At 52.3% G+C, this 25,126-nt stretch overlaps 1 protein-coding gene and 1 long non-coding RNA gene across 23 annotated transcripts in view; one reads left to right on the forward strand and one right to left on the reverse strand.

Moving 5' to 3' along the window:
- The window catches only part of DMTN (dematin actin binding protein), a 33,471-nt gene extending 11,821 nt beyond the window's left edge, over positions 1-21,650 (forward strand). For 4 of the 22 annotated variants that reach the window (XR_013397135.1, XR_013397132.1, XR_013397137.1 and 1 more), the window contains exons 2-13: positions 6,347-6,402; positions 7,037-7,192; positions 9,234-9,333; positions 9,689-9,745; positions 9,990-10,142; positions 12,260-12,384; positions 13,641-13,746; positions 20,334-20,398; positions 20,567-20,615; positions 20,773-21,025; positions 21,268-21,348; positions 21,500-21,650. Coding sequence is in view for 9 of the 22 variants with exons in the window: in XM_028852432.2 (XP_028708265.1) it covers positions 6,385-6,402; positions 6,594-6,668; positions 7,037-7,192; positions 8,825-8,869; positions 9,234-9,333; positions 9,689-9,745; positions 9,990-10,142; positions 12,260-12,384; positions 13,641-13,746; positions 20,334-20,398; positions 20,567-20,615; positions 20,773-20,780; positions 20,960-21,025; positions 21,268-21,348; positions 21,500-21,613 (1,218 nt within the window). In the remaining 13 variants the exon portion in view is untranslated. Of the gene's footprint in view, positions 1-6,213; positions 6,403-6,593; positions 6,669-7,036; positions 7,193-8,824; positions 8,870-9,233; positions 9,334-9,688; positions 9,752-9,989; positions 10,143-12,259; positions 12,385-13,640; positions 13,747-20,333; positions 20,399-20,566; positions 20,623-20,772; positions 21,026-21,267; positions 21,349-21,499 lie in introns of all 22 variants that reach the window. The other 18 variants (XR_013397134.1, XR_013397133.1, XR_013397136.1 and 15 more) reach the window with 13 other exon arrangements.
- Positions 253-24,770, reverse strand: LOC144330732 (uncharacterized). Its single transcript, XR_013397153.1, has 2 exons — positions 24,297-24,770; positions 253-1,434 (listed from the first exon to the last, which is right to left on the reverse strand). It is a non-coding gene; the product is annotated as an uncharacterized LOC144330732 (long non-coding RNA).
- Between the last annotated feature and the right edge of the window lie 356 nt (positions 24,771-25,126).

Genomic DNA, 25,126 nt, shown 5'->3' on the forward strand with positions numbered 1-25,126 from the left:
GTATCGTGTGGTGAATGGTTTTAGAAGTCAGACAGACCTGAGCTTAGATTCCACACAGTACTGTGTCCTTGACCAACTACTTGACCTGTTCAAGTCTCAACTTCTTCATGTGCAAACGAGATACTCGAGATACTCGCCAATCCAAGCCAACCCCACAGGATTGGAATGTAAGGGTTAAATTGAAACTAAGATGGGCTGGGCAGTGGCTCACACCTATAATCCCAACATTTCAGAGGCAGAGGTGGGAGGATCACTTTTTTTTTTTTTTTTTTTTTTTTTTGAGACGGTGTCTCGCTCTGTCTCCCAGGCTGGAGTGCAGTGGCACAATCTTGGCTGACTGCAAGCTCCGCCTCCCGGGTTCCCGCCATTCTCCTGCCTCAGCCTCCCGAGTAGCTGGGACTACAGGTGCATGCCGCCACACCCGGCTAATTTTTTGTATTTTTAGTAGAGACGGGTTTTCACCATGTTAGCCAGGATGGTCTGGATCTCCTGACCTCGTGGGGAGGATCACTTGAGCCCAGGAATTTGATACCAGGTTGGGCAACATAGGGAGACCCCCATCCCTACCAAAAAAAAAAAAAATTGTTTTCGGGTGTTGTGGAGTACTTCTGTAGTCCCAGCTACTCAGGATACTGAGGCAGGAGAATGGATTGAGCCTGGGAGGTCGAGGCTGCAGTGAGCTATGATCATGCCACTGTGCTCCAGCTTTGGTAAAAGAGTGAAACCCTGTCTCAAAAAAAAAAAAAAAAGAAAGAAAGAAAGAAAAGAAAAGAAAAGAAAAAGAAAGAAAAAAATGTGAACTGCCCAGCACAGTGCCAGTCGTAACATAGACATTCTATAAATAGCAGCTGTTAACGTGACTGTGACCATCAGGATTTCAAATCATGCTTCTGGGCGCCCATGCCTCTGGGACGGTATTTGTGCACGTGTGAGTATGGGGATATATGACCACATATTCCTGAGACATGGCTCACCCTGGGCCACTCACCTCCCACCTCTCTGAGTAGCCAGCACTCTGACAGATAGCTGCTGTCACACTCTGTACCCCTCCCCTGGCTGGTGTTCCAGGAAGATTCCAGGGCCTCCCCCAGGCTCCAGAACACACTGAAGTTATCTAGTCTCCCTCCGGCCTCTCTCTGGGTGCAGCTGCACAGGCTCCTCGGAGTGACCCCTCCAAACCTCTGACTCACTTGTAAGATCTGCAGAGAACCTTAATTCTCTCTCTTTTTTTTTTTTTTTTTTTTTTTTTGAGACAGAGTCTCACTCTGTTGCCCAGGCTGGAGTGCAGTGGTGTAATCATAGCCCACTACAGCCTCAAGCCTCTGGGTTCAAGTGATCCTCCTGCCTCAGCCTCCCAAGTAGCTGGGACCACAGATGTGCAACCACCATGCCCCGATAATTCTTCATTTTTTAAAAAAATAAAGACAGGGCTCACTATATTTCCCAGGCTGACCTCAAACTCCTGGCCTCAAGTGATCCTCCTGCCTTGGCCCCCAAAGTGTTGGGATTACAGGCATAAGCCTCTGCACCTGGCCACCATCTCTCACTTTTGCTGGGAAAATGGAAGCCCTGTATGGTTGTTACCCAACTTCTTTCCCTGTCCTCTCCTTTCCAGGGAGCACAGTGACACGATCATAGCTCACCGCAGCCTTGACCTCCCGGGCTCAACCCATCCTCCTGCCTCAGCCTCCAAGTAGCTGGGACTATAGGCGTACTTCACGACACCCAACTAATTAAAAAAAAATTCTTTTGTAGAGATAGGGTCTCTCTATGTTGCCCATGCTGGTGTCGAATTCCTGGGCTCAAGTGATTCTTCCACCTCTGCATCCCGAAGTGTTGGGGTTATAGGCATGAGCCACTGCCCAGCTTATCTTTGTTTCCAGGAAACCTTTCTTCCCAGAGCCAGTCTTGTACTTGGCCATGAACTTGATCCCTTCCCTCCTGCTGCCATCTTGCTCCGCCCACCTAGTGCCCACTGCCCCCTGCAGCCTCAGTCCTTCCTGTCTACTGTTCCCTCTCTGCTGTCTGCAAAAACACATTAAAGGCCTTAGGCCAATCTTGCCTCCTCCAAAATGACCCTGCCCTTCTATCACACTTCTTGGAAGGGCCACTCCCCATGGCTGTACCACCTCGCCAGCACCCTCATCACCCCCCAGTCCCTAACCAGGAGGCCACTATGGCCCTGACATTCAAGCTGGAGGAAAAGCACTTCTCTCACCTTCTCCACGGTGACACATGGCTTCCATGATGTTCTACTCTCTCACCCCTCCCTCTATCCCTCCCTCCCTCTCATTCTCTCTCTCAATATGTTTTGCACATTTACTGTGTATCAGACCCTTTGCTGAAAACACAAAGACCTACTAGAGACTCCCAGGCCCCTGGGAGCTGCCATCTAGTTTTCCTCTCTCTTTCTGACTGTGCCATCTCTGGCTATTTCTTTTCAGTCTCCCAGGTTCCCAGGATGCTGTTTTTGACCTTCTTTCTCCTTTGGCAATCTCGTGTTCGGACTATGACCTCTAGGCAAATGGCTCCCACATCTCTGGTTCCAGCCTGTCCTCTTCTGTAGGTTCCTTTCCTCCTGGACATTCCTACCTGTTCCCCTGCTGCACCCACCACAACCTTCACCTGTCAAAGTGACTTCCTCCTTTCTCCTTCTCCCAGTTTCTCAGACTTGCAGCCTCCGCCATGGGTGCCCCAGATCCAGTCCTGCTTTGCACATTCTGCCTCTAGGGTTTCTCCAATTTGCCCTCTCTCCTTCCTGTCCAAGTCTAGATCTTCACAGTGCCCTGCTGAACTACTGCTGCAGCTTCCGGACAGGTCTCCCCGTGAACATGGATCGGCTCTGCCTGTCCAATCTGGCTGTCAGGCTGCCACCAGATTCATTTTCCCAAAACACTGCTTGAGTTGTGTCACTTCTTTGCTTAAACAAAGTTTTTGAGCCTTCTGTGCCCCTCTGTTGCCAACAGATTACGACCTAACCCTAGGTTGGGTTCAGGGCCTCCACAATCTGGCCTCGACCTCCTGTCCCAAATGCATCTCAACCTCATGAGTTCTCCAATCCAGCCATATTTGCTGTTCTCCACGCAGGCCCAGTACATCCCCATGTCCCCACCTTAGGCTGCTTTCTCTGTCAGGAGGCCCTTTTTCCATTTTTGCATGATCTCAAACTGGGCATCTTTCGAGGCCTACCTCAAATACCTCTTCCTCCAATAAACCCTTTCCCCTCTCTTGACATTCCAGCAGGAGGAATCTCTTCTGTGACTTTTCATAGTGCTTTATACTATGTTATCTGGTACATGTAGTTTTCTACTTTGCATGGGAGTTATCTAGATGCATGCCTTATTTCTGGAGAGGCAGCTTAGCTCCTCTGACTCATCTTTCTGTTCTCCATAAGACTTACTGCAGAGTCCTGCTTTGTGTTCATTGCAGAATAGGTGTTCAGAAAGTATTTGTTGAATGGATGAATAAAACAGTACATGACTAAGTGGATGGATGTATGGATTCAGAGATGGATGGATGGATGGATGAATGGATAAAGGGATGCAGGGATGGATGGATGGATGGGTGGCGAGATGGATGGATGGATGGATGGATGCAGGGATGCAGGGATGGGTGGAGAGATGGATGGATGGATGCAGAGATGGATGGATGGATGGATGGATGGATGGATGGATGGATGTAGGGATGGATAGATGGATGAACAGATGCATGCATGCATGGATAAGCATTTGCCCCTAGGGCTAACTCAAGTGTATAGCTAGTTTGATACTAGCTATAAACAAAGTAAAAATAAGAGAGGAGAGAGAGCTAACAGCTCTTCAAGTATGTACCAGAATTTATTCTTCTTTTTGCTTAATTAAAAGCATTACAAAGCAAGTACTAAGAAGGCAAGAGGAGTATAAAGTTCCAGAACAGAGTCTTTCCATGCGCACCAACACCTTGTGTGACTCTGATGGCCAGAGTCTTTTTTTTTTCTTTTTTTTTGAGATGGAGTCTCACTCTGTCGCCCAGGCTGGAGTGCAGTGGCACGATCTCGGCTCACTGCAAGCTCCGCCTCCCGGGTTCACACCATTCTCCTGCCTCAGCCTCCCAAGTAGCTGGGACTACAGGCGCCCACCACCACGCCCGGCTAATTTCTTGTATTTTTAGTGAGATAGGATTTCACTGTGTTAGCCAGGACGGTCTCATTCTCCTGACCTCGTGATCCACCCGCCTTGGCCTCCCAAAGTGCTGGGATTACAGGCGTGAGCCACTGTGCCCGGCCTACTATATTCTTGTTTTGGAGATGCCATGGTTCTAGAATCCCAAACAGACTTGAGAAATCTGGCAGATTCTAGCTTTCCTCACTCTCACCTGATACTGAGGACTAGCTAGGCACTGTGAATCGTGCTGAAGACACAGTCATTTTCAACTCCACGGCTCTGGACAAATTTTAACCTCTCTGAGCCCATTTCCTTATCTGTAAATGGGTCTACCTTATAGGGCTGTTGTGGCAATGAAACAAAATAATCCTTGTAAAGGGCTTCTCAAAGTACCTAGCGCAGAGTGAGCACTGAATAAATGACAGCTCTTTGCTCTGCCACCTAAGCTGGAATACAGTGGCGTGATCACAGCTCACTGCAGCCTTCACATCCTGGGCTCAAGCAGTCCTCCCACCTCAGCCTCCAGAGTAGCTGAGCTAACTATAGGTGCACATCACGACATCTGGCTAATTTTTAAATTTTTGTTAGAGACGAGGTCTCCCTATGTTGCCCAGGCTGGCCTGGAACTCCTGGCCTCAAGCCATCCTCTCTCCTTGGCCTCCCACATAGCTCTTATTGTTGTTTTCATCCTCCTGCAATTAGCAATCTGTCTAGTTAGGGAGAAAACATGTTCCCTGTAATCAAGTGCTTAGCTACACTGGTCTGTTTTTAAGTCCCACTGGGATTCAGAGAAGGGTTGATCCATGAGGACTAGACTAGTACAGGAGGCCTCCCAGAGGAGCGGCTTTGGGATGGCCCTGGAAGGCTGGAGGCACCTGGGAGGCAGAGAGGTGGACAAAGCAGTGGAAAGTGTCAAAAGCAGGAAGGTGGGGCTGGGCACAGTGGCTCACACGTGTAATCCCAGCATTTTGGGAGGCCAAGGCAGGTGGATCACTTGAGGTCAGGGTTTCAAGACCAGCCTGACCAACATGGTGAAACCCTATCGCTACCAAAAATACAAAAATTAGCCAGGCGTGGTGGCACACGCCTGTAATCCCAGCTACTCTGGAGGCTGAGACAGGAGAATCGCTTGAACCTGGGAGGCGGAGGTTGCAGTGAACCGAGATGGCACCACTGCACTCCAGCCTGGGCAACAAAGCAAGACTTTTTTTTTTTTTTTTTTTTTTTTTTTAACGAGGCAGGGTCTTACTCTGCTACCCAGGCTGGAGTGCAGTGGTACGAACTCGGCTCACTGCAGCCTCGATCTTCTGGGCTCAAGTGATTCTCCCACCTCAGCCTCCCGAGTAGCTGGGACTACAGGCATCCAGCACCACGCCTGGCTAATTTTCTTCGTAAAGACAGGGTTTCGCTATGTTGTCCAGCCTGGTCTGGAACGCCTAGGTTCAAGCGATCCTCCTGCCTCAGCCCCGCAAAGTGCTGGGATTGCTGGCATGAGCCACTTATGCTCGATCTATGCAGTGTTTTAAAAATAATTTTGTCCATGAAACAAAGTTTGTGTGAAGTTCTGACGTGTGGAATTTCCACTTGTGCGTCATGGTAGACACTCACAAAGTTTCGGAGTGCGGATGTCAGGTTTTGGATGAGGGATGCTGAAGCCGGGCTGCTCATGGAACCCTCTCTGTTAACCCTTCCTGGGCGAGGGCCGGGAGGTGGCGGCGGGGACAGTGTCCCGAGCGGGAGTGGGACCAGCGGCCGGGAGGGAAGGGCCTGAGCCGGGGCCACAGGCCAGGCCGGGGCGGGGAGGGCAGGTGCGGCGGAGCCAGGCCGTGGAGGCCTCCGCCCGGGCGGCAGGCTGACCCCTGCCGTCATTTCCTTTGGAACCAGAAAACAATGGCTCAAAAACAAGCGCAGCCCGTCCCTCGGTCGCCTCCCGTCCACGCGCGCGTTCTCCGGGGCTGAGCGGATGGGAAGCCTGAGCCGCACGGGGCCCGGCTGCCTGGAGAGCTGCCGACCGCGGAGGTCCCGCAGCCTAACGCCGCCCCGGCGCGGCCTCCCTCCCTTCTCCCTGCAGCCTGGAGAGTCACCGCCGAGGGATGAGGACGCGCCAGCCCGGGGGGACGCGCCGGCTGCTTTCGCGGCCCCAAGCGCGCAGCGCCCAGCAGCCGCGCGGAGCCTGACACGCTGTCCTCTCCCCTCGCGCACAGGGCTCTGCGAGTGACCTGGCCGGCGAGCTCCGTGCTGCATGGAACGGCTGCAGAAGGTGCGCGGCGCCGCCCCGGGCCGGGGGCGCCGAGGGCGGGTGGGGGTCGCTCGGGAGTCCAGGGCGCCACCTGGTGGCCACCAGCCGCGCAGCGCCGCGCAGCGCCCCGGGTCCCCCAGGCCTAGGGCCGCCCCCGCCCCGCTCCCGCACACACGCACTTGCCCACCCGCCCGCCTTCTCGCTCTCCCCAGCAACCACTTACCTCCCCCGGGAGCGTGAGCCCCTCCCGAGATTCCAGTGTGCCTGGCTCTCCCTCCAGCATTGTGGTGAGTACCCCTCTCGGCCACCAGCACCTCCTGGCTGGGAGGGGGGAGGGGGGAAGACCCCTGGCTGCTAGGGGAGCTTCCCGCGGAGCCTCCCCAGTGGTGGTCCCGCCGGTGCTGGCGGGCAGAGAGAACCCAGAAACCCAGAGAAGCTCCCGTATACCCCTTCCACTGGTCTGGCCTCGTTACACCCCAAGTGCTAGTCAAAGGACTATCATGTTTTAAGGTGACTAATTTCTTAAAATAATAGAATTGTTAACGTCTGCAACGGCAGTCTGTTTTCTTGGTAATTAACGTAAGTCTAGCAAGCAGGGCCAGTGTCCTAGGCCAGGCTTTCAGCACAGCTGTTTCACGTGCACCTTTCCCTTCAGGCCAAGATGGACAATCAGGTGCTGGGCTACAAGGACCTGGCTGCCATCCCCAAGGACAAGGCCATCCTGGACATCGAGCGGCCCGACCTCATGATCTATGAGCCCCACTTCACTTATTCCCTCCTGGAACATGTGGAGCTGCCCCGCAGCCGGGAGGTGAGGGGGCTCCTCTTGGGCAGGACTTGGGGGGAGGCCCCCCCAGCCACACCGGGTGGGGACTGATCCCTCCCGTGCTTCTTTTCCTGGAGGTCTGCCTCGGCAAAACAAGAGAGGGAACTGTGCGCAGGAATCAGCCAGTCAGTCCATCCAGCGTTCAAGAGAGCAGGCAGAACGGGCTCTGGGCTGGCATGTCGCTCAGATGTAGAGGGGTGGACACATTTGGATGGCAGCAGCACACAGGAGGCACAAAGAGCAAGATTTGTGGAAACAGTTTGGAAGCACTGAGTGTGGGGGCTGAAAGTCTAGTGGAGGGACCTGTGTGATGTTGTGGCCTCAGTTTACCCTCCTGTAAAATAGAGGTGACCTCTCTGCCCATCCATACACAAGGTAGTCAGGGTGCAGGAGAGAGTGCAAGGCAGGTACTCATCAACTGCCTTCAAGACAAGGTAGGCCGGGCGCGGTGGCTCAAGCCTGTAATGCCAGCACTTTGGGAGGCCGAGACAGGCGGATCACGAGGTCAGGAGATCAAGACCATCCTGGCTAACATGGTGAAACCCCATCTCTACTAAAAAATACAAAAAAACTAGCTGGGCGAGGTGGTGGGCGCCTGTAGTCCCAGTTACTCGGAGGCTGAGGCAGGAGAATAGCGTAAACCCGGGAGGCAGAGCTTGCAGTGAGCTGAGATCCGGCCACTGCACTCCAGCCTGGGGGACAGAGTGAGACTCCGTCTCAAAAAAAAAAATAAAAAGACAGGGTAGTGTCGTAGCTGACCAGTGACAGGGGGCTAGACCATGGGGTGACTTCAGTGCCTGCATGATGAACTCCGACCTCATCATTGGATGCTTCTTGGTCTTGTCCCTTCTATTTGTTTTGAGGCTCTGAGGACAGGACCAACTATTCCCCAATTGGTTCTCAGGCTAGGCACGGTGGCTCACACCTATAATCCCAGCACTTTTGGAGGTCAAGATGGGAGGGTCACTTGAGGCCAGGAGTTTGAGACCAGCCGGGACAACATAGGGAGACCCCCATCTCTACAAAAATTAGCAAGGCGTGGTGGTGTGCACCTGTAGTTTCAGCTGCTCAGGAGGCTGAGGTGGGAGGATCCCTTGAGCCTGGGAAGGGGAGGCTGCAGTGAGCTGTGATAGAGCTACTTATTCTAGGCTGGGCAACAGAGTGAGACCACAAGAAAGAAAGATGAGAGAGGGAAAGAGGAGAAAGAATAAGAGAGAAGAGAGAAGAAAGTGGAGAGAGAGAGAGGAAGGAAAGAGGGAAGGGAGGGAGGAAGGCAGGAAAAGAAAGAAAAAGGAAAAAGGAAGTAGGAAAAAAATAAAGATGAGAGAGGGAGAGAGGAGAAGAGGGGAGGAGAGAGGAAGGAAGGAAGAAAAGAGTTGGCTCTTGGAGCCCCAGGCGCACTGCTGCAAGGCTTGCATGCTTCTCTGTGCCTCCTGTGGGAAGACTGAGGACTTGGTGCAGGGAACTGTGGGAAGGATCCAAGAAAGCAGAGGTGGCCCAGGAGCTGGCCAGGAAAGTGTGCAGCATTGGGTGGGGGATGAGATGGCCTCTCTGGCATTCTAGGGAAGAGGCTGAATCTGCCCCTGTAGCTCTGACCAGCCCCCTCTCCATTCACAGCGCTCGCTGTCACCCAAATCCACATCCCCCCCACCATCCCCGGAGGTGAGTCTGCCCCACACCTGCAACTTGCCCTGCCCTGCCCTGAAGGGAATCCTAACTCCCTCCCCTCACACATCAGACTGAGCTCTGCAGAGCCCAGGGAGTGCCTGAATCAGCGGCGCCCTGGCTGTCACTGGCCAGCTCTGTGTCCATCATTCTGTCGGACCCAGGACCTCATTCAACCCTTTCTCCCTGGGCCAGGCACCATCAGTAGGTCCTTGGAACTGTGCCACAACATTGCCCTGGGTTTGGAGGGCTGCAGCCTGCCAGGATGGGAGGATAGAAAGGGTGGTGTGAGCTGACGGGGGGTGCATGTGTGGGTTGGAGGGGGTTGGGGGGCCTGGAGCCACACGCTTCTGCTCTGCAGGTGTGGGCGGACAGCCGGTCGCCTGGAATCATCTCTCAGGCTTCAGCCCCCAGAACCACTGGAACTCCCCGGACCAGCCTGCCCCATTTCCACCACCCTGGTAGGTCTTCTCGGCATGACCGCATTGGTTCCTAAGACTTTCTCCATCAGGAACCCCAGTGCCCTTACATTCAGTCCCCCACTCTCTGGGGTATATGCTCGCCTCAGACCTAAGTAGACCCCAGGAGGCCAGGACCCCTCCCGAAGATGGGAGACCTGTCACTTTTTCTCTCTCCCCCAGCCAGAAAAGTGTAAAAAGTCCCAAACCCCCGAGGGACAGTGCCAGGAATGCCAGCCCTGTCTTGGCTCTTGACAGGGGCCATGAGTTCCCCACCTTGTCCATCGTCTCCATTCTCCTGGCCCCAGCCTCCCTGCCATCAGCATGTCCTCCTCCTCATCTCTTCTTCCTCCCACAGAGACCTCCCGCCCAGATTCCAACATCTACAAGAAGCCACCCATCTATAAGCAGAGAGGTGAGGGTGCCCCTGGCTCACCAGAGCCCGCTTCCGGCTGCTTGCTGGGAGGCCGTGCCCTGGGGCTGGGGGCTGGCTGGAGGGGGACCGGAGGATAGCACGTCACGGCAGCACGTGTGCCCTGTGCTCAGTGTGTACACTGCTTTTACCTGCAGGACCTCACAGGTGTGAAGAGGGAGGGGTGAGGGTAGCCAAGTTGGCCTCGGGCAGGGCACACCTGGCTGACCCTGGTCTTTGTCTGCAGAGTCCGTGGGAGGCAGCCCTCAGACCAAGCACCTCATCGAGGATCTCATCATCGAGTCATCCAAGTTCCCTGCAGCCCAGCCCCCGGACCCCAACCAGCCAGCCAAAATCGAAACTGACTACTGGCCGTGCCCCCCGTCTCTGGCTGTCGTGGGTAGGAGAGATGGGGAGAGGGGAATGGGAGGTCTGGGACTCCCTCCCCTTGGCTCCTGCCGAACCCACTCCCACCCCTGCCCTATGGTGTCCTCTGGGCTTCTTCCCACCTTCATGAGCCCCCAGGCTCGTCGCTCACCCACTCTTGTGTTCCCATAGCGCCTGATGCGAGTGACCCTCTTTATTGGTTATTCATTTACTTCCCATTCATTTATTTAGTGACTCAACAGACATGTATCAAACTTTTTCTGCATCCCAGGCTCTGTGATGGGAGCTCTGGGAAACAGACAGATAAATCATAGATGGTTTGGTCCCCAGTGAATTTTATTTTAATTTTTATTTGTATACATTTATGGGGTACAAGTGTAATTGGTTACCTGCATGGATTGCACAGTGGTGAAGTCAGGGTTTTTATGGTATTATTATCTGAATAGTGCACGTTGTATCCATTAAGCAATTTCCCATCACCACCCCCCACACCCTTCCGAGTCACCATGGGCCATCATCCCACTCTCTACATCCAGGCATACACGCTATTTAGCTCCCACTCATGAGTGAGAACATGCAGTCTTTGTCTTTCTGTGTCTTTGTTTGACTTAAGACAATGGCCTCCAGTTCCATTCATGTTGCTGCACCCACTGAATGTCAGTCGTGAGTGTGTATATGTGTGTGTTGCCTACCCAGACTCATGGCAAGGTGAGAAAATGTTACTCTTATTTTACTTTATTTTTATTTTGTTTTATTTTTGAGATGGAGTCTCACTCTGTCACCCAGGCTGGAGAAGTGGCACGATCTTGGCTCACGGCAACCGCCACCTCCTGAGTCAAGCATTTTTCCTGCCTCAGCCTCCCAAGTAGCTGGGATTACAGGCATGCACCACCACACCTGGCTAATTTTTTGTATTTTTAGTAGGGACAGGTTTTCATCATGTTGGCCAGGCTGGTCTCGAACTCCTGACCTCAAGTGATCCACCCGCCTCAGTCTCCCAAACTGCTGTGATTATAGGCATAAGCCTCCATGCCTGACTCTATTTTTAAATTTTGAGACAGGGAGTCTTGCTCTGTTGCCCAGGGTAGAGTACAGTGGCACCATCTCAGCTCACTGCAACTTCCACCTCCTGAGTTCAAGCGATTTTCCTGTTTCAGCCTCCCAAGTAGCTAGGATTACAGGTGCCCACCACCACACCTGGCTATTTTTAATATTTTTAATAGAGACGGGATTTCACCATGTTGGCCAGGCTGGTCTCGAACTCCTGACCTCAAATGATCCACCCACCTCGGCCTCCCAAAGTGCTGGAATTACAAGCGTGAGCCACTGTACCAGGCGTTACTTTATTTTTATTTTTAAATATTTATTTATTTATTAAGACGGGGTCTCACTCTGTTGCCCAGGATGGAGTGCAGTAACGCCATCACAGTTCACTGCAGCCTCGAATTACTGGTCTCAAGCAATCCACCTACTTCAGTGTCCCCAGTAGCTGGGACTACAGGCATGCCCTACCACACCAGGCTAATTTTTAAAAATAAATTTCTAGGCCGGGCGCGGTGGCTCAAGCCTGTAATCCCAGCACTTTGGGAGGCCGAGACGGGCGGATCACGAGGTCAGGAGATCGAGACCATCCTGGCGAACACGGTGAAACCCCATCTCTACTAAAAATTACAAAAAACTAGCCGGGCGAGATGGCGGGCGCCTGTAGTCCCAGTTACTTGGGAGGCTGAGGCAGGAGAATGGCGTAAACCCGGGAGGCGGAGCTTGCAGTGAGCTGAGATCCGGCCACTGCACTCCAGCCCGGGCGACAGAGCGAGACTCCGTCTCAAAATAAATAAATAAATAAATAAATAAATAAATAAATAAATAAATAAATAAATTTCTATAGAGACTATATTACCCAGGCTGTTCTCAAACTCCTGGGCTCAAGCGATCCTCCCACCTCAGCCTCCCAGTGTGTTGGGATTACAGGTGTCAGTCACCTTACCCACCCTACTTTATTTTAAAAAAATAATTTGTAGTGGTCTTATCAAGGTCCAGCCCAGGGCAGTGCCCAGAGGCTGTGCCACATAAATGCACACTGACCCCATGGCGAGTGACTCCCTGCCTGCCTTTGCTTGTGTCTCCTAGAGACAGAATGGAGGAAGCGGAAGGCGTCTCGGAGGAGAGCAGAGGAAGAGGAGGAGGAGGAAGATGACGACTCTGGAGAGGAAATGAAGGCTCTCAGGGAGCGTCAGAGAGAGGAACTCAGTAAGGTAGCATCTCGCCACCCCTCACCCTCTACCCATGTGCAGGAGTCTCGTTCTGTTGCCCAGGCTGGTATGCAGTGGCATTATCTCAGGTCACTACAACCTCTGCTCCCAGGTTCAAGTGATTCTCCTGCCTCAACCTCCTGAGTAGCTGGGATTACGGGTGCGCCACCACCTCACCCAGCTAATTTTTTTTTTTTTTTTTAAGTAGAGACAGGGTTTTGTCATGTTGGCCAGGCTGGTCTTGAACTCCTGACCTCAAGTGATCTGCCCACCTCGGCCTCCCAAAGTGCTTGGGTTACAGGCGTGAGCCACTGTGCCCAGCCCACCCTGTGTCTTTTTGTGGACAGAAGTTCTGGCTCCATAGCCAGTCGAAGGGGCTCCTACCCAAAAAGCACACTTTTTGGAACATGTGGGGGAACGTCTTCTTGCCAAGACCCCAGGTTTTTGCTTTTGAAGGGACACCTCAACTTTATGCTGCTTTCTGGGGGACACTACTTGATATTAGGATCAAAAGCACAGAAAAGGATGGTCCCACCAGAGCTGGGCGCTAGCAGCCTGAGTGATCCATGGGAAGAGCAAAAAGGAGAGTATGGGCTACGGGCCTCCAGGGGAGGAGGGAGAACCATGGAAAAGCCATTGACAGTGACATGGGCCTGGGCTCTGGGCAGGGTGACCTGGGACAGGGACAGGGAGGCCACCGTGGTAGAGTTCTACCGAGCAGCTCGGACACCTGGCTCTCGAGGGTGGCCAAACCCAATGTGGCCATGTGTCAGTCACGAATGAGAGGCTCCGTGAGCTCCAGAGCACGAACTAGCCACTTGGGAAATGTCCCCAGTCCTGCCGGCGGCATGCCCGACTCTGGACCTTTTGGAGATAAGAAACGAGTATTGGCCCAGCACGGTGGCTCACACCTGTAATCCCAACACTTTGGGAGGCCAAGGCAAGAGGATCGCTTGAGCCCAGGATTTTGAGACCAGGCTGGGCAACATGGTGAAACCCCATCTCTACAAAAAAACAATTAGCTAGCTGGGTGTGGTGGTGCATGCCTGTGGTCCCAGCTCCTCAAGAGGCTGAGGAGGTTGGATTGCTTGAGCCCAGGAGGTCAAGGCTGCAGTGAGCCATGTTTGTGCCACTGAACTCCAGCCTGGGTGACAGAGTGAGACCCTCTCTCAAAAAAAAAAAAAAAAAAAAAGAAAGAAAAAGAAAAGAAAGAAACAAGTGTCTACGTCTTGGCTCCATCTTCCTTTCTCCCTCCTCAGGTTACTTCCAACTTGGGAAAGATGATCTTGAAAGAAGAGATGGAAAAGTCATTGCCAATCCGAAGGAAAACCCGCTCCCTGCCTGACCGGACACCCTTCCATACCTGTGAGTGCTGTGGAGGGGACTCAGAGTCACCTGGCCAGAGATGGAGGCCTGACTCTGTGCGTCTGTTGACTTATGACACATACAGGATGCAATCCCTGACCCAAAGTATGGCTGCTCTCCTGGGAGCAAGACTCCCAGTCGTGGAACAATGTCAGATGATAAATGAGAGTATCAGCTAAAGCAGAATTCAGCAAGTCTGGTTTAATTGACAACCATTTATTGAGCGTTTACCATGTGCTAGGTACTGGGCATATAAGCAGGGAAAAAATCTAGTCTTGTCCTCTGGTAGCTTGTGGTCAGCAGGGAAACTGTCATGGAACCTGGGGTTTCGGTGCAGTGTGGCCGGTATTGTGATCAAGGTGTGCAGGGTGCTTTAGGAGCACAACAACAGGGCCTGGGAGGCTAAACTAAGGGGTTTTGTTGTTGCTGTTTGTTGCTTGTTTGTTTTATTGAGACAAGGCCTTGCTCTGTTGCCCAGGCTGGAATACAGTAGTGCAGTCTCAGGTCACTACAACCTCCACTTCTCGGGCTCAAGCAGTCCTCCCACTTCAGCCTTCTGAGTAGCTGGGATTACAGGTGTGCGCCACCATGCCTGGCCAATTTTTAAAATCTTCTGTAGCAACAAAGTCTCACAATGTTGCCCAGACTGGGCTTGAACTTCTGGACTCAAGCAATCATCCTGCCTTGGCCTCCCAAACTGTTGGGATTACAGGTGTGAGTCACCATATCCAGCTTAAACTGAGTCTTGAAGGCTGAGACTCCAAGCAAGCCAGACAAAGTGAGTGGAAGACGGCATCGTAGACATTGGGAATAGTGTGGGAGTGAAATTTGAAACATGAAACCTCTGGCTGGCTGAGCCTCCAGGAGTCTGGAATCACAGAGCACAGAGCACACTGTGGGGCAGTGGGCAGTGAGGCCAAGAGACGGGGAGCGGGGCAGGCTTTGAATGCCGTGGTCCACTATCCAGCACGCTACCCTGGACTTCCTCAGAGCTTGGCGACTGGAGAGGAGAGGGAGAGACCTGAAAACCCAGGAATGGAAGCTGCGAAGACTCTTAAAGCCTAAGAGGGGGCCCAGCATGGTGGCTCACGCCTGTAATCCCAGCACTTTGGGAGGCTGAGGCAGGCGGATAACAAGGTCAGGAGTTCGAGACCAGCCTGACCAACATGGTGAAACCCCATCTCTACTAAAAATACAAAAATTAGCCAGGCATGGTGGCGCATGCCTATAATCCCAGCTACTTAGGCGGCTGAGGCAGGAGAATCACTTGAATCCGAGAGGTGGAGGTTGCAGTGAGCCGAGATCAAGCCACTGCACTCCAGCCGAGGTGACAGAGCGAGACTCCATCTCAAAAAAAAAAAAAAAAAAAAAGCCTAACAGGAAACCACATAGTGTCACTTCTGCATTGTAGCTGCCAAAGCCAGTCACTGGCCGCCTAGACTCAAGGGGAGGGGAGCTAGACTCTCCTTCTCCTTCTCCTTCGCTTTCTCCTTCTCCTCCTTCTTCTTCTACTTCCTTTTTTTTTCTTCTTTTTTTTTTGGCAGGGTCTCGCTTTGTTGCCCAGGCTGGAGTGCAGTGGCACCATCTTGGCTGACTGCAATCTCTATCTTCTGGGCTTGAGTGATCCTCCTGCCTTGGCCTTCTGAGTAGCTGGGACTACAGGTGCATGCCACCATGCCCAGCTAATTTTTTTTTTTTTTTTTGAGACAGAGTCTCACTGTCGCCCAGGCTGGAGTGCAGTGCTTGGCTCACTGCAACCACTGTCTCCCTGGTTCAAGCAATTCTCCTGCCCCAGCCTCTCGAGTACCTGGGACTACAGGCACACACCACCATGCCCAGATAATTTTTGTATTTTTAGTAGAGATGGGTTTTCGCCATGTTGGCCAGGCTGCTTTCAAACTCCTGACCTCAGGCGATCCACCCGCCTTGGCCTCCCAAAGTGTTGGGATTACAGGCGTGAGCACGTCTGGCCTAATTTTGGTATTTTTAGTAGAGATGGGTTTTCGTCATGTTGCCCAGGCTGGTCTTGAACTCCCGGGCTCAAGCAATCCTCCTACCTCGGCCTCCCAAAGTGCTGGGATTACAGGCGTGAGCCACTGCGCCCAGCCAAGACTGTAATTCTTGATGACAGGCACCGCAAGGTCTGATTGCAGAAAGCATGAAAGATGGGAGGCAACGGTACAGGCCATCTTTGGAAACAATCTACCGCACTCTCCAATAGTCTGGATAAGGGCTAAAAACAGATGTGGGTCCAGAGACGAGGGAATGGATTTGAGAATATATAAACAACTGAATCTGCTGGGTTGAATCCAGTGGCTGATCGGACGTGGGAGGTGCGAGAGGGAGGAGTTGAGGTTTTTGTCTTGGGTGCTAGGTGATGGCCAACTTGGAACTGAGATAATAAGAGAGGCGGAGTTTCAGGGCAAGATGAGAGACTGGTTTTGGACATGTGGGGTTTGAAGTGCCCCGTGTAGAGCACCTTCAGCTTGCTTATATGTGGCGGGAAAATAGCGAGGAGAAAGCGAGATTGTACAGAGAGAGAAGGGAAGGGTGCCTAAGGCTTCCGTTAGAGGTCCAGTCGGGGCTCACGCCTGTAATCCCAGCGCTTTGGAAGGCTGAGGTGAGAGGACTGCTTCAAGTCAGGAATTTGAGATCAGCCTCGGCAACATAGTGAGACCCTGTCTCTACAAAAACTAGAAAAATTAGTTGGGAGTGGTGGCGTGTGCCTGTAGTCTCAGCTAGTTGGGTGGCTGAGATGGGAGCTATGATCGTGTCACTGCAATCCAGCCTGGGTGACAGAGTGAGACCCTGTCTCTAATTATATATATATATATATATATATATATATATATATATATATATATATATATATATATATATATAGGCTGGTTTGAGGGCTGGTTGAGATCGAGCCCCAGAATGTGAGGGAGGCTGGCCTTGAAAGGCCTCCCCTGGGGGTTGGGAACTTGGATCCAGGGGCAGGCCAGATGAGAAGCTGAGGTTGTCTGCTGAGCATTAGTGGGTGAGACTTCGTGAGAATGGCGAGGGTTTGGAACTGCCGTGGAGGGGAGGAGAAATGTGTGAGGCTTGGCCTTTGTAGTGATGCTCATCTACATTGTGTGGGCTGTATGTCCACAGCTGGGGGCAGGATGGGAGCTGCTGGGTTGACCCTGGCTTAGCGTTTTGTAAGGATAGGTGCTGAGGGGCCAGGCTGCACCGTGGAGGAGCCGATGAAAGTGGTTACTGTGCCCAGCTACAGGGCCGAAGCGGAGAAGGTAATGACAGAAGGTGGGCGGTGGAGGAGGTAGGAGGTGAATGAAGAAACTAGAGGTCTCCATGAGGTTGGCGGGCTGGGTGGTGGGGATGGAGCTGAGCCAAAGCCACAAAGTGAATGGTCCAAGCTTACAGTTTCTAGGCATCGTGGTTCGGCTGATGACAAGATCCTGGGTGTGACCCTTTGAAAGGGTTGTCTCACGTGGAGCAGAGGTGAAAACCACTGAAACTGGGGAATTCAAGGACCTCAAGGTTAATACGTGGTTAGGACATCTGAGTGTTCCCCAGAGCTCTCAGGATGCTGTCTCCGTGGGTGGGAAGAGCTACAGAAGTTTATTAGAGAATGTGGAATAAAGAGTTAAGGCCTGAAGAATGATGTGGACAGAGGATGTGTGAAGGTTGGATTCAGTGTCAGTGTTCTGCCAGAATCTTCTATTCAGCCCAGGTTAGCTCTTTAACTTCCATTTCGGCCTCGTGAAGTTGAATAGCTAGATGCTTACCTCGGGATCATCTTTGGCGTCCCTGAACTTGCGGGTGATTAATGATCACATGACTCTGTAGGTTACTGTCATATTAAAACAACCTGAATTCAAGAATCATGAACAGGCATGTCATTCTGATTTAATGGTGACACTGGAATAGTCGCTGTGGAACACACGTAAGCATTTTATGATAGAAGTAATTTGGAGGGGAGAATCTTCGTGTAGGGTTTGAAGGTTGAAATTCTATCAGTCGGTTGAATAAATGTATACTTATTATTGTAAGAGTGAAATGCTTCTGTAGTGAATGGTGATTGTGAAAGCTATTTTCTAAATAAAAATAAGTGTTAGGGGAAAAAAATGAGGTTTTGTTCTCAATAATTGAACCCTTCCAAGCCACAGATTTCGTAAGAATATTTTAAGAAAAGGCTGGGTGCTGTGGCTCACGCCTGTAATCCCAGCACTTTGGGAGGCCGAGACAGGTGGATAACCTGAGGTCAGGAGTTCAAGAGCAACGTGGACAACATGGTGAAACCCTGTCTCTAACAAAAATACACAAATTAGGGGGGCATGGTGGCATGTGCCTGTAATCCCAGCTATTTGGGAAGCTGAGGCAGGAGAATCACTTGAGCCTGGGAGGCAGAGGTTGCGGTGAGCCGAGACTGTACCACTGCACTCCAGCCTGGGCAACAGAGCGAGACTCCATATAAAAAATATATATATGTGTGTGTGTGTGTGTGTGTATACATGTATATTTATATATATACATATATATACATTTATATGTACATATATTTATATATGTGTATATATATTTATATATGTGTATATATTTTAAGATAGTTCCTCATAGTTTTGAATCTATGGAGGTTAACTATTTATACAGAAATGCTTGTGGAAACAGTTGGTATAGATGCCAGCCATTTCTAGCAATTGGAGGTGAAGGCATTTTGAGATCACATCGAGCTGAGGATCTTAGGTACAAAGTTATTTCTAGGAAAACATTACTGGAAACAAATTTTCTTGAATTACAATTTGCAATACTTGAAAACTGAGAGATCCTATTAAATGTGCAAGTTGAGACTGAGGTCCAGTAATGCTGACATGAAGTTGTTGACTGCTGGTACAAACCCCAGTGACAGTACTGAGAACATGACTCTTTCTGTAGGATAATGTCAGACTTTTTTTGTTGTTGTTGTTTTTGAGATGGAGTCTCGCTCTGTCACCCAGGCTGGAGTGCAGTGGCCGGATCTCAGCTCACTGCAAGCTCCGCCTCCTGGGTTTACGCCATTCTCCTGCCTCAGCCTCCCGTGTAGCTGGGACTACAGGCGCCCGCCACCTCGCCTGGCTAGTTTTTTGTATTTTTTAGTAGAGATGGGGTTTCACCTTGTTAGCCGGGATGGTCTCGATCTCCTGACCTCGTGATCCGCCCGTCTTGGCCTCCCAAAGTGCTGGGATTACAGGCTTGAGCCACCGCGCCCGGCCAGACTTTTTTTTTTTTTTTTTTTTTTTTTTGTCTGTTTCTGTTTTTGTTTTTTTGAGATGGAGTCTCGCCCTGTCGCCCCAGGCTGGAGTGCAGTGGCATGATCTTGGCTCACTGCAAGCTCCGCCTCCCAGGTTCACGCCATTCTCCTGCTCAGAGTAGTTGGGACTACAGGCGCTTGCCACCATGCCTGGCTAATTTGTTTTTGTATTTTTAGTAGAGACAGGATTTCACCGTGTTAGCCAGGATGGTCTCGATCTCCTGACCTCATGATCCACCCACATTGGCTTCCCAAAGTGCCGGGATTACAGGTGTGAGCCACAGAGCCCGGCATAATGTCAGACTTTTAAAATTTACTTAGTTGGCTCACGCCTGTAATCTCAGCACTTTGGGAAGCCAAGGTGGGAGGATTGCTTGAGCCCAGGAGTTCAAGACCAGCCTGGGTACCATAGTGAGGCCTGGTTTCTACAAAAAAAAAAAATTAGCTGGGTTTGATGGTGTATGCCCCAAGTCCCAGCTACTGAGGAGGCTGAGATGGGAGAATCACTTGAGCCTGGGAGGTTGAGGCTACAGTTAAGCTATAATCACACCACTGTACTTCAGCCTGGGTGACAGACTGAGACCCTATCTCAAAAACAAATAAATAAACAAATACGAGTACTAGCTGAGCAGGTGGCCCGTGCCTGTAGCCCCAGTACTAGGGAGGCAAAGGCAGGAGGATCACTTGAGTCCAGGAGTTCAGGTTCAGCCTGGGCAACATAATGAGACCCTATCTCTATCAAAAATTTTTGGCCAGGTGCAGTGTATTTTTTCATAGAGACAGGGTTTCTCCATGTTGGTTAGGGTGGTCTTGAACTCCCAGCCTCAGGTGATCTGCCCACCTTGGCCTCCCAAAGTGCTGGGATTATAGGCATGAGCCACCATGCCTGGCCAAAAAATATATATATATATATTTTAGATTTGATTACTAACATTGTTAATAATATTATAATAATGTAATTATTGTCATTCAATTTTAGATTTCTTTGTGTATCCCAGAGGTTCATTTTCTGATGTGAGCCTTGGCTCCGGCTGACTCAATTTTCACATCAGGCATTGGGCCCAATTGTATATTTGGGCCACTTCTAGTTGGAGAGAAGAGGGATGGTGGTAGAGACAACTGAGAATCGCGGGCACTGTATTGCTTGCTGAGGGTGACCAGTCGGAGCTGGGAGCTAGCAGAAGCCTGCCAGGTTCCCTCCAGCGTGACCCCTTCTGCCCTGCCCCAGGTGTGGAAGGCCCGTGAGGGAGCTCTCTCAGAAAGGGCTGTCAGGGCCAAAGGAACTGAACCAGGACCTTTTGCTCTCTTCCAGCCTTGCACCAGGGAACGTCTAAATCTTCCTCTCTCCCCGCCTACGGCAGGACCACCCTGAGCCGGGTAAGGCCTCGGGACTGGAGATACAGACTATGTGGGAGGGGCGTGCCTATGGGGGTGCTGAGAGACTGAGCCACTTGGGTACCCTCAGGGAGCGGGGAGGCCCCCAAAGTGAAGGGGACCAAAGGCGAATATCCCCAACTGCCTCTGATTCCTTTGTGTCCTTTCTAGTTACAGTCCACAGAGTTCAGCCCATCAGGGAGTGAGACTGGAAGCCCAGGTGAGAAGTGGGCCCTGGTGCCGGCATCTGGGGAAGGGACTTACGCAGGTCCCTGGGCATCCGGGGTCTGGGCTCTGGGCAGGGGTCTGGTGAGGTCAGATGTGTTGGCCTGCTGACCTCAGAGCTGCCTCTGAACCATACCCCTTCTCTCCCACAGGCCTGCAGGTGAGTGCCTCCTGGAGGGGAACAGGCGGAGCACCAGGAGCCGGGTCCTGGTGCCTGGAAGTGTCAGGGGAAGGGGGGTGTGGGGCCACAGAGTTGCCCGGTGAAGAAGAAGAAGTCGGGGTAAGGCTGGGAAGGTCTCCCTGCCCCACTCTGGCTCACTGCGGCTTTGGTCTCCCCAGAACGGAGAGGGCCAGAGGGGGAGGATGGACCGGGGGAACTCCCTGCCCTGTGTGCTGGAGCAGAAGGTGAGGGGCAGGGGACCCAAGCGCCTATAGCGGGGCGGGAGGCTGGGGAGATGCCAGGCAAGTGGAATGCGCTGCGGGGTCTTCCTGGTGTCGAAGATGGGAGGGATGGCAGGGAAGTTGGGGGAGACAGAGGGCAAGATGGCATGAACCCCAGTGGCCTCTGCAGGTTGATGTGGGGGGCCTAGGGAGTCAAAGGACAGGACATTCTATGAACCTAAGATTGCCCCTCCCCCCACTCCCAGATCTATCCCTACGAAATGCTAGTGGTGACCAACAAGGGGCGAACCAAGCTGCCACCAGGGGTGGATCGGATGCGGCTTGAGGTAGGCAAGGAAGATGCCCTGGATGGGTGCGGGGCTGTCCACGGGCACTCTACTGCCTGGGAGAACACCTGGGGCCTCTTTGAGTGAGTGTCCCCTAGGTCACTGGGCACAGCCCCCACCCCACACTGAGCTGCCCGATTCCCCCACGCAGAGGCATCTGTCTGCCGAGGACTTCTCAAGGGTATTTGCCATGTCCCCCGAAGAGTTTGGCAAGCTGGCTCTGTGGAAGCGGAATGAGCTCAAGAAGAAGGCCTCTCTGTTCTGATGGCCCCCACCTGCTCCGGGACGGCCCCCTTGCCCCTGCTGCTTCAGGGCTCTTCCCCGGCGGGTTGGGAGGGGCAGGAGGTGGCGTGGAAGTAGGGTGGGCTCCTTTCCTCAGGTAGAGGGGGGGCCAAGACCTCTGCAATCCCGGGCAGTGAGCTACGGACTTTCTTCCCCCTCACAAGCCTGGGGCCCTCCTGCTCTCGTCCCTGACCCTCCCTGCACAGGGCAAAGCCAGTCGGGGTTCCGGCACACAGAGTTCATGTTTGCACCATCTCCCCGCCCCTCACCCCAGAGGGTGAGGAGGAATGAGGGGCATTGGTGGTTAGGCCTGTTGGCTGTCTTGAACAGCTGGAGGGAAGATGCAGGGGTGGGAAGCGGCCAGGCAGAAAGAGCTCCAGGCTCTCGTGTCGCCCACCCATCCCTCCCACACTCACTCCTGACAGCTTTCCCGCACTGCAGCCTCCTGCTCCTCTGATTCTAGTGGGAACAGGCCCCAGCTCAGCCTCCGGCAGGGAGGTCGCCTCCCAATTTCAGCTTGCCCTGACCTCTGCTCGCAACCCCCGAGCTTCAAAGCCTCTTGCTCCAGCCCTGCGGCTTCCCCAGAAGCCTGGGCTGAGGGTGGAGATGCCGCCTACACATGACCCTGGCCCTCCACCTGCCTCCGGGCCACGAAATGGGAATTCCAGCACCAAGCCAGGCACCGGGCAGAAGCTGGGCCTTCCGCCTCCCTTGGATGGGGTCAAGAGGCCAGGCCTGGCACATTTTGGAGTGTCCTGGCTACCAGCTCTCACCCACACCCACGCACCCCCCACACACTATGCTCTCTCAAGAATGTAATTTATTGGGGCCCCCCCAGCTGCTTTCCTCACCTGCCCCTGCCCTACCTTACACCCCCAGCTTGACTTCTTTCCAGTCCACGTGTGTATATAATGATATCTATATTTTTGCCCAGGTCTGGGTATTGCTTCTGCCCAGACCCTGACATCCCTTTCCACTGTGTGTGTGACCATGCTGGGGGAGGGGACTCTGCTTGGAATTAAAAGGTCGCATTGGGTCCCTACATCTGTCTTTTCCTTATGAGCCACCAGACCTGGGTGAACGAGACAAGCCATATCAGGTGGAGGGAAGCCCTGGGAGTCAGGGTTCCAACGCAGGGGCCACCTAGGGCTGGAGGGGTGGAGACGCAGTCCCTCAGTACTCTTCCTCCAAGCCCAGGCCCAGAAGCAGGGGCCGTCTAGACGGACCTGTCTGCCTCTCCTTCAGGGACTCTGTGATAGGGGCAGGAGCCCTTGAGTTTGGGGCCAGAGGGAACTCACACCTCAGGGAGGGGCCTGGTAGAGAACTGGCTGGGAGGAAAGACTGCCCTAGCCCTCCACCAAATCCCGACGTGCTTGCGTTGGTGGCCAAGCTCAACATCGGACATGGTTGTCCCTCCCAAGGGGCAGGGTGCTCATGGTTCAATGGGGAGGCCAAACACAGAAAAGGTCAGCAGATGTGAATGTGTGGTGAGCTGATCCCCAAGAGTCAGGCAGGGGCAACTAAGGAATGGAGAAATGGCAGTTGGAGGACGAGTCAAGTGGAGGCCAAGGGAGGAAGACGGGAATCTGGTCTAGGTTGACTTGGCAAGGACTCCCAAGGGGAATAGACAGGGAATTGCATGTTGCGGTGGGGGGGGGGGTGTGCAGAGGTGCTGCAGATCTGACGGACGGAAAGACCAGAAAGAGGACTGCCTGCAGGTGTGGGTGCTTATGTGGAGAGGGGCCGCCCCCACCTGGCTGGAGCAGAACCATGTGTGGGCACATGAAGAAGCAGTAAGAGGGACCAGGTGAGTTGGAGGGTACGCAACTTGTGAACCTGAGACTGGAGCTGGGGCCTGGCCTGAGTCCCCTAGTTGAGTCCCTAGCCCCTGCGGCTGAAATAAGCAAAGTGGATAAGAATCCCTCAAATGTGAATGATTATTTTACATTGTAGGAGTTCTGTTGCATCCACAACATCATTTTATCCCTTCAGCAAACCTATGAGGTCAACAGGACAGATCACTGTCATCTTCTTAGCAAACGAGAAAATGTTGGGACAGAGACATTTCCTCTGAAGCCCAGCACGGCAGGAAACCAACGAGTGGAGAACGGAGACAGCATTCAGGTTTCCAGGACTTTCCCAATAGGTACTGTTGTCTGTGAAGGAGAAGCAGAGGAGGGCAGACTAGGAGGGGCAGAAAGAGAGAAATGGTTTCTGCACACATACCCAATACTAGGCATTCAGAAACTGCTGGGGGGCTTACCCTGCTCTGAGCATGGGGAACACAGCAGTGACCAGGCTGGCATGCCCCTTGTCCACAAAGAGCTCCCAGGCTGTTTGGGAAAATGTCGAGGTCATTGAACCCTAAGGGGTGCTGGAGACAGGGTTTGGGAACCGTATATAATAGGGGCAGGTTTGAACCTAGGTCCTAAAGGATTTTCAGTTCATGAGAATTTAGAGCATATATATGATGGGATACTACTTAGCCATAAAAAGGAATGAATTAATGGTATTCGTAGCAACATGGATCAGATTGGAGACTATTATTCTAAGTGAAGTAACTCAGGAATGGAAAACCAAACATCATATGTTCTCATAAGTGGGAGCTAAGTTATGAGAATTCAAAGGCATAAGAATGTCACAAAGGACCAGGCACAGTGGCTCACACCTGTAATCCTAGCACTTTCGGAGGCCAACACGGGAGGATTGCCTAGGCTCAGAAGTTCGAGACCAGCCTGGGCAACATGGCGAAACCCCGTCTCTACTAAAAATACAAAAAATTAACTAGGCGTGGTGGCACACGCTGTAATCCGAGCTACTGAGGAGGCTGAGGCACGAGAATAGCTTGAACCTGGGAGGCGGAGGTTGCAGTGGGCCGAGATCATGCCACTGCACTCCAGCCTGGGCGACAGAGCAAGACTCTGTCACAAAAAACAAACCAAAAACCCACGATGGACTCTGGGGACTCAGGCGGAAAGGGTGGGAAAGGGTCGAGGGATAAAAGACTACAAATTGGGTACAGTGTATACTGCTCGGGTGATGGGTGCACCAAAATCTCACAAATCATCACTGAAGAACTTACTCATGTAACCAAACACCACCTGTTCTCCAATAACCTATGAGAAAAAAAAAAAAAAAAGGCTAGGCGCGGTGGCTCACGCCTGTAATCCCAGCACTTTGGGAAGCCAAGGCAGGTGGATCCCCTGAGGGTCAGGAGTTTGAGGCCAGCCTGGCCAACGTGGTGAAAACCCATCTCTACTAAAAAAAAACAAAACAAACAACAAAAAAACTTAGAGCAGCTCAGAGTGGAGCTCTCTGTCCCTAAAACAAAGCCTTAGGAAGTGCCTCTCAGTGCCTCCTCCCCACAACACACACATAAATAAAAAATAAAAAAATTAAAGTGTGAGCAAATTCTTTCACATTGAGAGTCATTGACTATATGGCTTTTTTTTTTTTTTTTGAGACGGAGTTTCTCTCTTGTCACCCAGGCTGCAGT

This window comes from Macaca mulatta, chromosome 8 (genome assembly GCF_049350105.2).
Source record: "Macaca mulatta isolate MMU2019108-1 chromosome 8, T2T-MMU8v2.0, whole genome shotgun sequence".
Lineage (NCBI taxonomy): Eukaryota > Metazoa > Chordata > Mammalia > Primates > Cercopithecidae > Macaca > Macaca mulatta.